This window comes from Rutidosis leptorrhynchoides, chromosome 10 (genome assembly GCF_046630445.1).
Source record: "Rutidosis leptorrhynchoides isolate AG116_Rl617_1_P2 chromosome 10, CSIRO_AGI_Rlap_v1, whole genome shotgun sequence".
NCBI lineage: Eukaryota > Viridiplantae > Streptophyta > Magnoliopsida > Asterales > Asteraceae > Rutidosis > Rutidosis leptorrhynchoides.
In genome coordinates, this window is record NC_092342.1 from 155,213,534 (window position 1) to 155,231,309 (window position 17,776).

At 33.8% G+C, this 17,776-nt stretch overlaps 1 protein-coding gene across 1 annotated transcript; it reads right to left on the reverse strand.

Annotated features, from left to right (window-relative positions):
- Window positions 1-13,385: 13,385 nt before the first annotated feature.
- Window positions 13,386-14,935, reverse strand: LOC139870684 (uncharacterized). Its single transcript, XM_071858467.1, has 2 exons — window positions 14,472-14,935; window positions 13,386-13,830 (listed from the first exon to the last, which is right to left on the reverse strand). Exons 1-2 carry the CDS (start codon window positions 14,933-14,935, stop codon window positions 13,386-13,388), a joined length of 909 nt encoding a protein of 302 aa, XP_071714568.1.
- Between the last annotated feature and the right edge of the window lie 2,841 nt (window positions 14,936-17,776).

The following is a 17,776-nucleotide window of genomic DNA, read 5'->3' on the forward strand; positions in this document are numbered from 1 at the left end:
GGACAATTATGAACATATATGTATTAAGTAAAAATTTAAATTACATTTATAACTAATCGCGGAAGCAATACTACCATTAATGTTGTTATTATTATTATTATTTTTATATATAATCATAATAAATAACAATAATATCTTAAATGTAATTATTTAATTATTTAAGTTTGGTAGTGGGCAAAATCTATTAGAAGGAATAGATGGACAACTCATAGGGCTCCCAAAAATATTCGATCATATTGCTAAAATGGCCTAATTCATTAATTTGGCCTTTTGACCTTGGCCTGAAAGATAAACGAACTTGATCCGAGATAAATAACATTACGCGATTAAATTACGCGAGAAGGATAAAAATTCATGAAATAAAATATAGAAATATTTTATTAAATCCATATGACATTGGAATGTCTTATAAAGATAATTCGGATTTGGAAATCACAAAATATGATCGTTGGTTTAGAAACTTTAACGAGACGATTCTTCGAATAAAAATGTTATACGTAGGAACGTACTAACACATAAATACACATTTCCATTCAATAAATAATATTGGAATATTATTTAAATTATTTAGAATGTAATAAATCATATAGAAATGACATGGCAAAGCTATCAGTTAACAAAAGTTAAATATTTAATAGAAAAAAAATAACGGAAAAATTAGGGTCATGACAGTACCTGCCTGTTAAAGAAATTTCGTCCCGAAATTTAAGCAGGTGTAGGGGTTGACTCGTCATTTGGGAACAAATGCGGGTATTTCTGCTTCATCTGATCTTCACGTTCCCAAGTGAACTCGGGTCCGCGTCTAGCGTTCCATCTAACTCGGACAATAGGAATTCTGCTCTGTTTAAGAGTCTTAACCTCTCGGTCCATGATTTCAATAGGCTCCTCAATAAAATGCAATTGCTTATCAACTTGAAGTTCCTCCAGAGGAATAGTCTGATCGGCCTCGGCCAAACACTTCTTTAAATTCGATATATGGAAAACATCGTGAACAGCACTGAGCTCTTGTGGCAATCTCAAACGATAAGCCACTGGTCCAACTCTTTCAATGATCTCAAATGGTCCCACGAAACGAGGACTCAACTTTCCCCTTTTACCAAAACGGATCACACCCTTCCAAGGCGAAACCTTTAACATAACACGATCACCAACTTGAAATTCAACATCTTTCCTTCCCTTATCGGCATAACTCTTTTGCCGACTTCTAGCGGTTCTCAATCTTTCTTTAATCTGCACAATCTTCTCAGTAGTCTCGTGAATAATTTCTGGACCTGTGAGTTGAGCATCCCCAACCTCATTCCAACAAATAGGAGACCTACACTTCCTACCATACAAAGCTTCAAACGGTGCGGCTTTAATACTTGCATGATAACTGTTGTTATAAGAAAACTCAGCCAGCGGCAAATATTTATCCCACCCATTTCCAAATTCAATAACACACGCCCGCAACATATCTTCTAACGTTTGAATGGTCCTTTCACTTTGACCATCCGTTTGAGGATGATAAGCGGTGCTCATATCCAATCTAGTACCCAAGGCTTCCTATAAAGATCGCCAAAACCTTGATACAAATCGACTGTCTCGGTCGGAGATAATGGATATAGGAACACCATGCCTACAAACAATCTCCTTCAAATACAAACGAGTGAGTTTCTCCATCGAATCTGTTTCCCTAATCGGCAAAAAGTGAGCCGACTTAGTAAGTCGATCTATAATTACCCAAATGGTATCAGAGCCACTCATGTGCCGTTGGGGGTGGTGGGGCAAACCTCATCGAGGACGATGAGTCCCTAAGGGGGGGTGAATGTAACACCCTAGGCAAATCCCACATCGCCCACGAACATGAGTGATCATGGGATTATAAGGTAATACTCACGCTTAAATGACACAACGCGTTTTGGGATCACAGGCTGAGTAAAAGTGCGAGTACGTTATGGTTAAGCGTGCTCGGGCGAGAGCACTACCAGGATGGGTGACTTCCTGGGAAAGTGCTTCTCGTGTGTGGTCGCCAAGAAAAAGCCGTGCGCCTGCGGGCAAAGCGGACAATATTGTGGTCATGTTAAGCTGGGGTGTTACACAATAACTTTGATACAAGATAGTTGTGAAGATAATTCTAGCTAGTACACAAGTCGTTCAGCAAAGGCAATAAAGACACGTAATTCATACGTCCAGAAACAAGTCATGCATTCTGGTTTTACTAGGACTACTTCCCATCCTTGGTCTTGTGGAACATAACCGTTATGGCCGTTGATAAGACAGCGTGTTGTAACGTCGTCAAAGGGACGAAGGTTACGTAATGTCCAACAGTCTCGTAATAACCTAAAAACCTCATTTCTTACCCCAATTACCGACTCCGTCACTTGTGGGAACGTTTTGTTTAATAGTTGTAGTCCGATGTTCTTGTTCTCACTTTGGTGAGAAGCGAACATTACTAATCTGTAAGCATAACATGCTTCTTTATGTTGCATGTTAGCCGCTTTATCTAAATCACGAAGTCCAATATTCGGATATATTGAGTCAAAATAATTTCTTAACCCATTGCGTAAAATAGCATTTGGGTTCCCCGCAATATATGCGTCAAAGTAAACACATCGTAACTTATGGATTTCCCAATGTGATATCCCCCATCTTTCGAACGAAAGCCTTTTATAAACCAAGGCATTCTTGGAACGTTCTTCGAATGTCTTACAAACTGATCTCGCCTTAAATAGTTGTGCCGAAAAATTCTGACCGACTTTAGACAAGATTTCATCAATCATGTCTCCGGGTAGGTCTCTTAAAATATTGGATTATCTATCCATTTTGTGTTTTTATACTGTAAAATAGACAAGAGTTAGATTCATAAAAAAAATACTTATTAGTACAAGCAATTTTTACATATATCATAAAGCATAAGCACACTATATTACATATATTACACCACACGAATACAACTATCTTATTCCGACTCGCTTGTTTCTTCTTCTTCGGTTTTGGTTCGTTTTGCCAAGTTTCTAGGGATATATGATGTTCCCCTAATACGAGCCGTAATTTTCCACATTGGTTTAGAAAAACCTGGTGGTTTAGAGGTTCCCGGGTCATTGTTACAACTTAAGGACTTCGGGGGTTGACGATACATATAAAGTTCATCGGGGTTGGAATTAGATTTCTCTATTTTTATGCCCTTTCCCTTATTATTTTCTTTTGCCTTTTTAAATTCAGTTGGGGTAATTTCTATAACATCATCGGAATTCTCGTCGGAATCCGATTCATCGGAGAATTGGTAATCCTCCCAATATTTTGCTTCCTTGTCGGAAACACCATTGACCATAATTAACCTTGGTCGGTTGGTTGAGGATTTTCTTTTACTTAACCGTTTTATTATTTCCCCCACCGGTTCTATTTCTTCTTCCGGTTCCGATTCTTCTTCCGGTTCCGACTCTTCTTCCGGTTCCTCTTCGGGAACTTGTGAATCAGTCCACGAATCATTCCAATTTACATTTGACTCTTCATTATTATTAGGTGAGTCAATGGGACTTGTTCTAGAGGTAGACATCTATCACATAATATCAAACACGTTAAGAGATTATTATATCACATAATATTCATATGTTAAAAATATATAGTTTCCAACAAAAATGTTAAGCAATCATTTTTAAAGAAAACACGGTCGAAGTCCAGACTCACTAATGCATCCTAACAAACTCGATAAGACACACTAATGCAAATTTTCTGGTTCTCTAAGACCAACGCTCGGATACCAACTGAAATGTCCCGTTCTTATTGATTAAAAATGTTCCATATTAATTGATTTCGTTGCGAGGTTTTGACCTCTATATGAGACGTTTTTCAAAGACTGCATTCATTTTAAAACAAACCATAACCTTTATTTCATCAATAAAGGTTTAAAAAGCTTTACGTAGATTATCAAATAATGATAATCTAAAATATCCTGTTTACACACGACCATTACATAATGGTTTACAATACAAATATGTTACAACAAAATAAGTTTCTTGAATGCAGTTTTTACACAATATCATACAAGCATGGACTCCAAATCTCGTCCTTATTTAAGTATGCGACAGCGGAAGCTCTTAATAATCACCTGAGAATAAACATGCTTAAAACGTCAACAAAAATGTTGGTGAGTTATAGGTTTAACCTATATATATCAAATCATAATAATAGACCACAAGATTTCATATTTCAATACACATCCCATACATAGAGATAAAAATCATTCATATGGTGAACACCTGGTAATCGACATTAACAAGATGTATATATAAGAATATCCCCATCATTCCGGGACACCCTTCGGATATGATATAAATTTCGAAGTACTAAAGCATCCAGTACTTTGGATGGGGCTTGTTGGGCCCGATAGATCTATCTTTAGGATTCGCGTCAATTAGGGTGTCTGTTCCCTAATTCTTAGATTACCAGACTTAATAAAAAGGGGCATATTCGATTTCGATAATTCAACCATAGAATGTAGTTTCACGTACTTGTGTCTATTTTGTAAATCATTTATAAAACCTGCATGTATTCTCATCCCAAAAATATTAGATTTTAAAAGTGGGACTATAACTCACTTTCACAGATTTTTACTTCGCCGGGAAGTAAGACTTGGCCACTGGTTGATTCACGAACCTATAACAATATATACATATATATCAAAGTATGTTCAAAATACATTTATAACACTTTTAATATATTTTGATGTTTTAAGTTTATTAAGTCAGCTGTCCTCGTTAGTAACCTACAACTAGTTGTCCACAGTTAGATGTACAGAAATAAATCGATAAATATTATCTTGAATCAATCCACGACCCAGTGTATACGTATCTCAGTATTGATCACAACTCAAACTATATATATTTTGGAATCAACCTCAACCCTGTATAGCTAACTCCAACATTCACATATAGAGTGTCTATGGTTGTTCCGAAATATATATAGATGTGTCGACATGATAGGTCGAAACATTGTATACGTGTCTATGGTATCTCAAGATTACATAATATACAATACAAGTTGATTGAGTTATGGTTGGAATAGATTTGTTACCAATTTTCACGTAGCTAAAATGGGAAAAATTATCCAATCTTGTTTTACCCATAACTTCTTCATTTTAAATCCGTTTTGAGTGAATCAAATTGCTATGGTTTCATATTGAACTCTATTTTATGAATCTAAACAGAAAAAGTATAGGTTTATAGTCGGAAAAATAAGTTACAAGTCGTTTTTGTAAAGGTAGTCATTTCAGTCGAAAGAACGACGTCTAGATGACCATTTTAGAAAACATACTTCCACTTTGAGTTTAACCATAATTTTTGGATATAGTTTCATGTTCATAATAAAAATCATTTTCTCAGAATAAAAACTTTTAAATCAAAGTTTATCATAGTTTTTAATTAACTAACCCAAAACAGCCCGCGGTGTTGCTACGACGGCGTAAATCCGGTTTTACGGTGTTTTTCGTGTTTCCAGGTTTTAAATCATTAAGTTAGCATATCATATAGATATAGAACATGTGTTTAGTTAATTTTAAAAGTCAAGTTAGAAGGATTAACTTTTGTTTACGAACAAGTTTAGAATTAACTAAACTATGTTCTAGTGATTACGAGTTTAAACCTTCGAATAAGACAGTTTTATATATATGAATCAAATGATGTTATGAACATCATTACTACCTCAAGTTTAGTAGGTAAACCTACTGGAAGTGATAAGAAATGATCTAGCTTCAAAGGATCTTGGATGGCTTGAAAGTTCTTGAAGTAGGATCATGACACAAAAACAAGTTCAAGTAAGATTTTTACTCGAATTAAGATAGTTTATAGTTATAGAAATTGAATCAAAGTTTGAATATGAATATTACCTTGAATAAGAAAGATAACCTACTGTATATAACAAAGGTTTCTTGATCTTAGATGATTACTTGGAATGGATTAGAAAGCTTGGAAGTAAATTAGTAAACTTGAAGGGATTTTTGAAGTGTTCTTCCTATGATGATTATAGCTTGATTCTTGAAGTGATTTTTGATGAAGATGATGATTAACTACTGGAAAAATATGTTCATAATAGTGTGGGTGTGTTGAGAGAGAATTAGAAAGAGAATTGGAAGTGAAATGGAGTGAATGATGAGTGGTAATTGGTGAGTGGTGAGTGGGGTTAAAAGGAGTTCTAGTTAGTTGACTAGCTCATGGTAGAAGTTAAAATTGATTAGTCATACATGACATAATCAAGAGTGGAATCCCATGCTAGTTCCTCTTGGTATATACCCATAGTAAGTACGTTTTGAAGCTGTGTATAATACGGTTAAAAATACGACTAGAATTCTTGATGAAAGAAAAGAATGGGAAAGTAACTGTAACCATTTTCGTTAAGTATGAGTGTTTTGATATATGTCTTGAAGTCTTCCAAAAGTATTTTAATACATCTAAATACACTACATGTATATACATTTTAACTGAGTCGTTAAGTCATCGTTAGTCGTTACATGTAAGTGTTGTTTTGAAACCTTTAAGTTAACGATCTCAATTAATGTTGTTAACCCATTGTTTATTATATCTAATGAGATGTTAAATTATTATATTATCATGATATTATGATATATTAATATATCTTAATATGATATATATACATTTAAATGTCGTTACAACGATAATCGTTACATATATGTCTCGTTTCGAAATCCTTAAGTTAGTAGTCATGTTTATATGTATATAACTCATTGTTAATATACTTATGGAGATACTTACTTATCATAATCTCATGTTAACCATATGTATATCCATATATATATCGTCATGTCGTTTTTACAAGTTTTAACGTTCGTGAATCGCCGGTCAACTTGGGTGGTCAATTGTCTATATGAAACATATTTCAATTAATCAAGTCTTAACAAGTTTGATTGCTTAACATGTTGGAAACATTTAATCATGTAAATATCAATCTCAATTAATATATATAAACATGGAAAAGTTCGGGTCACTACATGGTTGACACTTTAAAGCATGTTTATTCTCAGGTATGAAAGAAATCTTCCGCTGTGCATTAGCTCATTTTAAAGACATTACTTGGAGTCATTCATGATATTCATTTCTAAAGACGTTACGTTCGAGTCATTGAGTTCATCAAGATTATTATTAAGTCAATTATAGTAAGATATATTATGAAATGGTATGCATGTCGTCAACTTAAGATGTAATGAAAGATTATCTTTTCAAAAACGAATGCAATGTTTGTAAAATGTATCATATAGAGGTCAAGTACCTCGCGATGTAATCAACTGTTGTGAATCGTTTATAATCGATATGGACCTCGTCCGGATGGATTAGGACGGGTCCTTTCATAAAAGAAAATAACATGTCAAGTAAATATATATATAATACTTATAAATACATAAGACAATCACATTTATTATACAAATACAAATTTGTATAATGTTTTTGTATTAAGATAAATAAATAATGTTCAACATATATTATATATGGTGCAACTATAATATATACTGTTAATAGGTTAAATATAGTTATACATTAAAAATATGAATTGATATTTTAATAGCACTATTATTGTTTTCATTATTATTAATGTTAATATTACTATTAATATTTGCATCATTAATATTATTACGTCTAATACAAGATTTAAATATATACATATATATGGAATTGGGTATGAATAAGTTGGTATATATAAATTGTAAATATTATATAATTAATAATATGCAAAGTTAATATATTAAAAGTAATTACAAATTAGAAATATAAGTGTTATACAAATAGTATTATTACTTTCTTTATTGTTATTAATATTAATATTAATATTGAAATCGGTATTAGTCATATTATTATTTAAAATAGAGATATGGAATTTGATATACATAAATTGATATGTTATTATTAGTACTAATATTATTATTATTAATATTATTAATAATATCAATTATATTATAATTAGTATTATTATCATTAATAATCATTTTTATCATTATTAACAAAAATTACCATTGTTTTTATTTAAAAAGTATTACTACCATTATTATTTTTATCCTTATTCGTATATTATGATTAATATTATTTCTAATATTATTATGTTTATGAATAATATTAAAAGTATTGTCACTAAATAAAATTTGCATTTATATTTATACATATCAATTATAGCAGTTAGATAAATATGCAATCTTGCTTTATCACAATCAACTATACCAAATTTTGTTTCCTATCTATTGTTGTTACATATCTCCATCAAAAATCGTACGAATCAGATTATATACTACCTGCTATATATATTTTATTATTCTATTGATTCTTCCTGTCTGAGGTTTTGTTACCCGTCTGAATCAAGTTTCAATACAGCCAAAAATTGATCACTTCATGGCACTGCATCATATATTCGATTACTACCCTTATATACAGCTATCCACATCTTTAAATGAAGAATTAAAACAGAATACTGATAGAACTCAGAAAACTTATACCCTGTTCTTGAACGATTTCAACAATAGATCAAATTAGGATCCCATTTCAAAATCCATAAATGCAGATATGTTAGGAACTATCCAACAAAACTACCTGTAAGTTTTCAGATCCCAATTTAAACTATTGAATACGAATTTTTGGAGTCAAACATTATTTCAAAAAGTCAACAGTTTTGTTTATCATAAAAATTTGAATTGATTTCGATGTTTATGGATCAATTGATGATCCATAAAGGTTAGAGGAGGGATTTGAAACAAAATTCATGTTGTAATCGTTGTCTAAAACAGTTCCAATCTCATAATCAATTATAGAGTCAATGTTCTTGGACTGTGAAGAAACATTTAATCAATTCTGAATAAATTTTCAAATTCTAAAAACGCAATTCTGTTAGGAATCTTTTATTGAATCTGTACACAAAATTTCAGCTTTCAACTCTTTAAATTGAGAATGAATTGTGAGGTCAAAGTTTAATGAGAAAAAGTCAAACGAACTTTCAAGGATCAAATTAAAGTCGTAGGTGTTGTATCTGTTGAAATTGATGATGGATAAAGTTACTAGGAGTGATTTGGGACACAATTCATGTTTTAATATTCGTCTAAAACGTTCGAGATGTTGGTTTTGAAATTTGGATTTTTTTTATTCAGCGACAACAGCAGGTCGTGTGTTTTTATTTTTATTTTTTTTTTCCTTTTCTATCAATACAAATAAATATCAGTGATTATTATACTCCTAAAGAACAATATAAATAAGTTTAATAACTGATTTTCGATGAGATGAATCGTGGGTCGACTGAATGAATTGGGAAGAAGAGGAAGTAATGAATAAACATGTTATATTAATTCGGTTGGGGTTTAAATCAGAATAACAGTTATGGAGCCGTCGTTAGAGAGTGTTGTGTGCGAACGAGAGGTCGCGGGTTCGAACCTGGGCGTGGGCAGTCCTAATCTTTTTGGGGAAATATTGGAGAGGTAGCTTTTCTCACTATCATTTATTATTATTATCATTGTTATTATTATTATTATTAAGTAAATTATTATTATTGTTAACACTAGTATAACTTGTGTCACTAACATTATTAGTACTAATATTGTTCTTAAGGTAGTATTATTGATACTATTATTATTATTATGATTATGAACATGTTAATAAATGTCTATATTATAAAATTAATAATAAAAATTGTTATGGTAAAAATTATAGAAAATAATTATAAATTATATGAATACATATACAGTTATAAATATGACTAAGAAATTAAGTTAAAGGAACCGTATTTATAAGTTTTGAAATTAATCGCAAAGTTATGATAAATATGATTCTTACTATTATCACTGTTATTATCATTAGATTATTAAAGTAAAGTAACACGTTATTATTATTATTATTATTATTAATAATATTATAATTATGATCATTATTATCATTATTATGAACATCATACAAATTATTATAAATATTATTATTAGTATCATATTACAAATTTTTAATATTATTATTGTTATTATCGACAAAAGTATTAATAATTGAATATTATGATAACTTAATATTATAGTATATAAAATAAATATATTTAATATACATATATAATATATGAAATAAGTAGGTAATAAGTAAATAATGTACATATTGGAATTTAACATAAAACTTTTATAAATATTATATAATTAATATTTAATACGTTTATGATATTATCTGATATATAATACTAATATAGGTTCGTGAATCCGAGGCTAACCCTGCATTGTTCAGTTATTCAATATAGTCGTATGTATTTTTACTACAAAATACAGTAGGGTGAGTTTCATTTGCCTTTTTACCCTTTATATTTTTGGGCTGAGAATACATGCGCAACTTTTATAAATGTTTTACGAAATAGACACAAGTAATCGAAACTACATTATATGGTTGAATTATCGAAGTCGAATATGCCCCATTTTATTAAGTCTGGTAATCTAAGAATTAGGGAACAGACACCCTAATTGACGCGAACTCTAAAGATAGATCTATCGGGCCCAACAAGCCCCATCCAAAGTACCGGATGCTTTAGTACTTTGAAATATATATCATGTCCGAAGGAGGATCCCGGAATGATGGGGATATTCTTATATACATTTTGTGAATGTCAGTTACCAGGTGTTCAATCCATATGAATGATTATTTTTGTCTATATGTACGGGACGTATGTTTATGAGAAATGGAAATATGAAATCTTGTGGTCTATTAAAATTATGAAATGATTATTTATGTTAAACTAATGAACTCACCAACCTTTTGGTTGACACTTGAAAGCATGTTTATTCTCAGGTACGAAAGAAGTCTTCCGCTGTGCATTTTGCTCATTTTAGAGATATTACTTGGAGTCATTAATGGCATATTTCAAAAGACATTGCATTCGAGTCGTTGAGTTCATCAAGATTATTATTAAGTCAATTATAGTTAGATATATTATGAAATGGTATGCATGACGTCAATTTCCGATGTAATGAAAGATTGTCTTTTCAAAAACGAATGCAATGTTTGTAAAATGTATCATATAGAGGTCAAGTACCTCGCGATGTAATCAACTGTTGTGAATCGTTTATAATCGATATGGACTTCGTCCGGATGGATTAGGACGGGTCTTCACAATATGGTCACAGTATCAATCTTAAGAATCGGATAACTTTGTTGTTGGGTTTAGATTGTTAACGGATATTAGACGTAGACAATATCTTATGTAATATCTATCATTAAATGCAGTCATATCTATTCATATCTCATATTAAATGTAGGATCCCTAAAATCAAGGGATATGAGATCAGATCATGTACTATATATTTGGCCTCTTTGATCAATAAGAATCATGGGTGAATTATAACATTTTAACATGGTATCAGAGGGTTTGATCCAAACCTAGTCGGCCGCCAGTGTGCCGCTTCTGCTCTACCACCCATCAAATCTTCCTAACCCCATCAGAGCCGAAACTCTACTTCGGTCTTCTATCTTTCTTTTTTAATTTCTTGCAAAAACTCACAAAAACCCAAATCACGGTTAAAATATACACCGTTTCCACCACCAATACCGAAAACCTTCTAGTCGGTCTTCTATCTTTCTTCTGTTTCTTGCAAAACTCACGGTTGAAATATACACCGTTGCAAATCTTCGAATCCACCATCAATATCGAACCTCTTCGGTCTTCTATCTATATTTTCTTTTGCATTCCAATTTCCTGCAAAATTCGTCAAAAAAAAAAACCCCCAAATCAGGGTTGAAATATACACCGTAGCATCACCACCGCAGCAGCTACATCACGGTTGAAATCTACACCGTGACAGCTCTAAAATCTCTAAATCTGTCACCCTTTCTAAAAAAAAGAAAAAAGAAGAGTGTACCTCTGCTCTTTCACTTCCGCTTCCTCTTCTACTGATAATTCCAAAATCTTCATGCTCTTCAAACGAGCCATCTTCCTCTCTATCTTTCAAAAAAAAATAAAAATTTATGTATTCCGTATCCTCAACAAATCACCATCTCTATTCTTTCACTTCTTCTTTTCTCTCTAAAAATAAAAATGTACATGTACCGGGTATAATAATCACTCCATACACGGATGTGGAGGACATTATTCATTGGGAGCCCACATGTTTACATCACAAAACATTTAACAATATTTTCCTTGTCCTCACCTTTTGACCCATTCCATATGCCTGTTCCCACTATCATTTTTCTTTTAATTAAAAAAATAAAAAATCTTATCATTCTTGGTCTACCTTTATCGGTCCCACAATTTTTTTCTTAAAAAAAAAAATATATATTGTAATAATACTTTTGCATTTATTTAATCGCGCGTGAGGATGACCCGCCTAACTAGACTACGTTTCAAACCACGAAAAAAAAATAATAAGAATAATAATCTCTTCCGATAAAGACTGGTTATCGTCGAAAAAGTTCAAATGCCCAAGTCCTGCTCAATCCTTAGGCAAAGCAAGCCACGACGTAAAAAAAAACGTTACGGAAAAGGAAACGTAGTCAAGCAATACGCAACCACATCAACGAATATCAGTCTGCTCGGAAAGAATAATGTTATTTAATTTTTAGCATTTTAATCCAGTTTGACCGTTCATTCCTTTCCCGCTCAAACTGCGGGGGGATGTTAACGGATATTAGACGTAGACAATATCTTATGTAATATTTAGCATTAAATGTAAGCATATATATCCATATCTCATATTAAATGTAGGATCCCTAAAATCAAGGGATATGAGATCAGATCATGTACTATATATTTGGCCTCTTTAATCAATAAGAATCATGGGTAAATTATAACATTCTAACACATAGAATGTCCAAAAGTTGCAATTCTAATGCTCTAATCTCCATTAGCTGAGTAGGCGAAGTGAAGAGGTTAAGATCAAGTGTAGTTTATTTTTTATTTTATTTTTTGAAAAGCCAATTAATTTCATTAATATATAACAAGAGTACAGGAGCAGCGACATGCATGAGGCTTTGCATTTGCTTCAAAAACAGGAAATTTACAACAAGCTGGAGACTAATACTAAAAAACAGGACAACCCGAAGGAAATGAAAAACTATGGGAATTGCGAGGATTTAACCGTGGTCATCGAAAACATTTGGATTAAGCACCCATTGGTTCCAATCAATATTAAATTTCTTGGCTCTCGACGATACCCAAAGGAAGCATTTCGTTTGAATTTCGTTGACAACCGAAGGTCCAGTTCAATCCTTATTCTCAAAAGCTTTCAAGTTAAGAAATCTCCAAATTGTATAACCCGTGACCCACTCTATCGTTTGCTATACGGTGTTTTAGTTTGAAGACGGAATTATACCTTGGAGCATGACTTCTAGCCCCCTGTACGTGACATTGCCCAAGTTGCACCATCTAAATATTTGAACCCAAATATCCTTTACTTTTGGTCAATTTAGTAACATATGTTCTACCGTTTCGGGATCGTTGTTGCAATTTGGACACCGAACCGAGTCAAGATCTATACCACGTTTGTCCAACTCTACCCGTACCGGGAGTCTCCCAATTTTCGCTCTCCAAATGAAGATGTCGAGTTTTTGTGGGACCAAACTATTACGCATAGTAACATTCGCCAAAGCATGAATATGAAGCATTAAATCATTCAGAATGTTAGAAAAAACCTTCGTTGAGTATACCCAGCTGTTGTGCATCGACCATGACCAAGTATCTCGTTGATTATTTGCAAAGTTGAAGGATTGAAGCAGGTTGTTAAGCTGCAACAACTCTTCATTTGTTCTTCCTGAAGGTGCTCGATTCCATTGCCAATAAGTAGACCAAGAGGAATCCTCTGTCCTGACCCTATCCGAAACGAGCGCATTTTGGTTTGATTCTAATCTGAAAATCCTACTAAACTTTTCACACGACAACACGTTATCGAGCCACAGATCCTTCTAAAATAAAGTGTCCTCTCCATTGCTCACCGTTTTGACAAAAGCATAAGAGAAGTTGATGTTCCATTTTTTAAGGACTTGAATCAATTTGAATTATGTTCTGCCACATTGACATTCTCACTGCACGAACCTGAGTATTACATGGAACCAACCCCCGCCCTCCCCATATATGCTTTTGATTATTTGAACCCAAAAAGCATTATTTTCTAGATGAAAACGCCACCACCATTTTCCTAATAAAGCTAGGTTCTTAGCTCTAAGGGAACCAATATTAAACCCGCCCCGTTCATAAGACGAAAGAATGGTATCCTAACTTACCCATGATAATTTATTGTTATCACCCGACCCGCCCCAAAAGAATTTTCGACGCATACCTTCCAACAAGTTGATGACCCCTGTTGGAGCATAGAATAGGGAGAAGCGTACAACGGACGGAAGACTACTAAGCACCGACTTAACGAGCGTGAGGCGACCCCCAAATGATATCATTTTTTATTTCCATTCCGATAATCTACCCCGAACTTTCTCGATGTATGGTTCCCATTCTTTAATTTTTTTTTCTTCATATTTTTCCCGATTGGTAACCCGAGGTTAGACATAGGAAAGCTACCCGCATTGCAACCGATTAATGAAGCTAAATCTTCAACAGTCTGCTTAGAGACGCCAACTCTGAAAAGACAACTTTTTTTAAGATTAACTCTTAAACCGGAGATTTTCTCAAAGCATTTTAGCGTTTTCATGAGGTTTAAGATGTTCCGTCTATTCCATTCCCCAAAGAGTATATTGTCGTCGGAATACTGAAGATGTGACACCACAGTTTTGGCCATTCCAATCTTGACTCCCCTAAACAGGCCATTAGATAAAGCATTTTCATTAGCGAACTTAGGCCTTCGGTGGCTAGGATGAAGAGGTAGGGGATAAAGGATCCCCCTGCCTAACCCCCTACGTAGCATAAATTCCTCGGTCGGGGACCCATTCACTAGAATTGAGACAGGCGCAGATTCAAGACACGAAGCAATCCAACTAATCCATCTATTACCAAAGCCCATTAACTTTAAGATTTCAAGAAGGTAATTCCGATCTAGACTATCAAAGGCTTTTTCGAAATTTACTTTAAAAACGATACTTTTTAACTTACGCACTTTTAAATCATCCACAACCTCGTTGGCAATTAGATCACTATCCAATATGTATCGCCCTTTGTTCATAACCAATGAGATTAGGAATTAGTTTTTTGAGACTATTTGCGAGGAGCTTGAAAATTATCTTGTAGAAACTACCAATCAAACTGATGGGTCGATAATCTCCTAATCCCATCGGGCATTTCTTCTTCGGGATGAGTGTGAGGAAGGATGCATTGCATCCTTTAGATATCGACTTTTTCTCCCAAAACCATTCGACAGCTTTAAAAAGATCTTCTTTAATTAGCCACCAAATTTTTTTGAAGAAATTAAGGTTGAAACCATCCGGACCGGGAGCTTTTGCATCACCACAATCTTTTAACGTAAGCCATATTTTCGACTCTGAAAAAGGAAGCTCTAACATGTTAGCCTCAAAAGTGCTGATCGTTTTGAGATTGAGTCCATGAAGACCATCCTGTACCATCTGATTCGAGTTATGCTTGTCAAAAAGGTTTTTATAAAAATTGACGATCTCTTGTTTTATTTTGGTAGGGTTCTCCTGCCAAACTCCCTCGATGTACAATCCACGAATTTTTGTCTTGCTGAGATTTCTTCGAATGGAAGAATGAAATAACAGCGTGTTATCATCTCCCTCCGCTGCCCATTTTGCCCTCGCTTTTTGTCTAAGCATTTGAGATTTTGTTCTTTCCTTTTTCATCCAGTTAAATCGGGCACTCAACCAAGCTTCCCTCTCGATACTGCTCAGCCTACACTCCTCAGCCTTTTTTTTTTTTTTCCTATTCCAGTACTTATTTCTGAGCGTTATCGATCTCCTCATCAAGTATCCCATACTTGTGTTTGCTCAATTTTCTCAAAGCCTCCTTAACATTCTTTAAATTGTCTCTGAAAATACAATCTTTTCTATAACCCGAGACAGGAACGTTCCAAGCTTCAACTATCAGATTTTTAACCTCTTTTTCTTCTAACCACACATCGAACATTTTGAAAGGTTTTGGGCCGAAATCCTCATTTTTATCGCTGAGGATGATAGGGAAATGGTCAGAGGAGTTTCGGTCCAAAGCGAATGCTGACATATCATCCCACATATGGAGGAAATTATCCGAAACCAAGAAGCGGTCTATTTTACTCATTTTTGACCCATCATCGCTTATTCTAGTAAACTTTTTACCGGACATAGGTTTTCGAGGAGACCCATTTGTTCTATAAAATCGTTAAACAACACAGCCCTTCTGTCATGGAATATGGAATTCTGTCTTTCTGAAGGATCCCTTACCTAGCTGAAGTCGCACATAATACCCACGCCGCTCCAGGATACCCCATTAGATCTTCCAAATTTTTCCACATCATCTTCTTGCGTTGATTGCTATGCGGACCATACACATTGACTATAACCGTTTCCTCATTTCTTCCGATCCAATATCCTTTAATGGCAAGGAAGAAATCCTTGACCACCGCTTGATTTACCACGAAAATATGGATCCCAAATCACTAAGAGTCCCCCGGATTTGTCTATTTTTGGCTTTTATACAAATTTGAAATCTGGACCATCCCATATGAACTCTATGAAACTGTCATTTACTTCATCACACATGGACTCCTGAATTACAACTATACTAGGCTGCTCCTTAAGTCGTAATTTCCTAAAACTATTGGATGAATTATCTTGGTGGCTATTGGATGTGGTTTTGTGTTCTGCCATCTTGGAATCAGCATTCAAGGCTCTAGTACCCTTTCCAGCTGTTTTTTATTATCATTCCTCTTCAATCTGTCTTCACTAGGGATAGGGGATTGTGATTTGTTTTTTGGATTTGGTTTCTTACCCGTAGGTTTTGGGGGAAAGATGACAGGGGATTGTTAGGATTGGTCGAGATAGGGTTCGTGGGTAATTGACGGTTAATTGTAACAGAATTAGGGGAATTAAGAGGCGAGGAAGATATATTGCGATTGTTAGGGTTCGTGGATATATTGTTTTCAACAGAGTTCACATGATCAAAAAGAACCACGATTTCTAGTCCTACTAAATATTTTAAGGAGTAATTGTTGAGTCCACCTTCCTCGCAGATTTGTTGGATACTTTGGAGCAGTGTTGTAAAAAACGGAAAAAACGGGGGTGTAGACGGGGTGTAGACGGATTTTGGAGTGCTCCATCCCGTTTATACATAAAACGTTTGAAAAAACGGAAATCGGCCAAAAAACGGTCAAAAGACGGTCAAACACGGTCCGAGACGGGAAAAAACGGGTTTTCTGATTTTTTTCAAGTTTTTTTTTTTTTAATATTAAACGTTGTGCTATTACTTAGGGTTTCTTTTTTTATGTTTGAAATGTTGAAGTATTTAAACATGTGTAAAATGCTTATGTTTGGAATAATGTAATGTACAATATATATATATATATATATATATATATATATATATATATATATATATATATATATAATATATAACATTTTTATTTAAAAGTCAACGTTAGTCAACATCCGTCTAGACCTCCGTCTCGACCCCGTCTCAACCGTCTCGACCCTTTTAGGACCCGACCGTCTCGACCCCGTCTCGCGTCTTTTGCAACCTTGCTTTGGAGAGTATTGAAATATTTTGCTTCTCCAATGAGGCATCTTTTTAGAATAGCTAGATTTATATTATTGCCTTTGATATGAACAACTCGATCTTCACTCATTTTATTAATCTCGATCTATCATTAGGAAGTTTCTTTGTGGCACTGTTAACAACCTCATTGAATCCTCTACCGTCC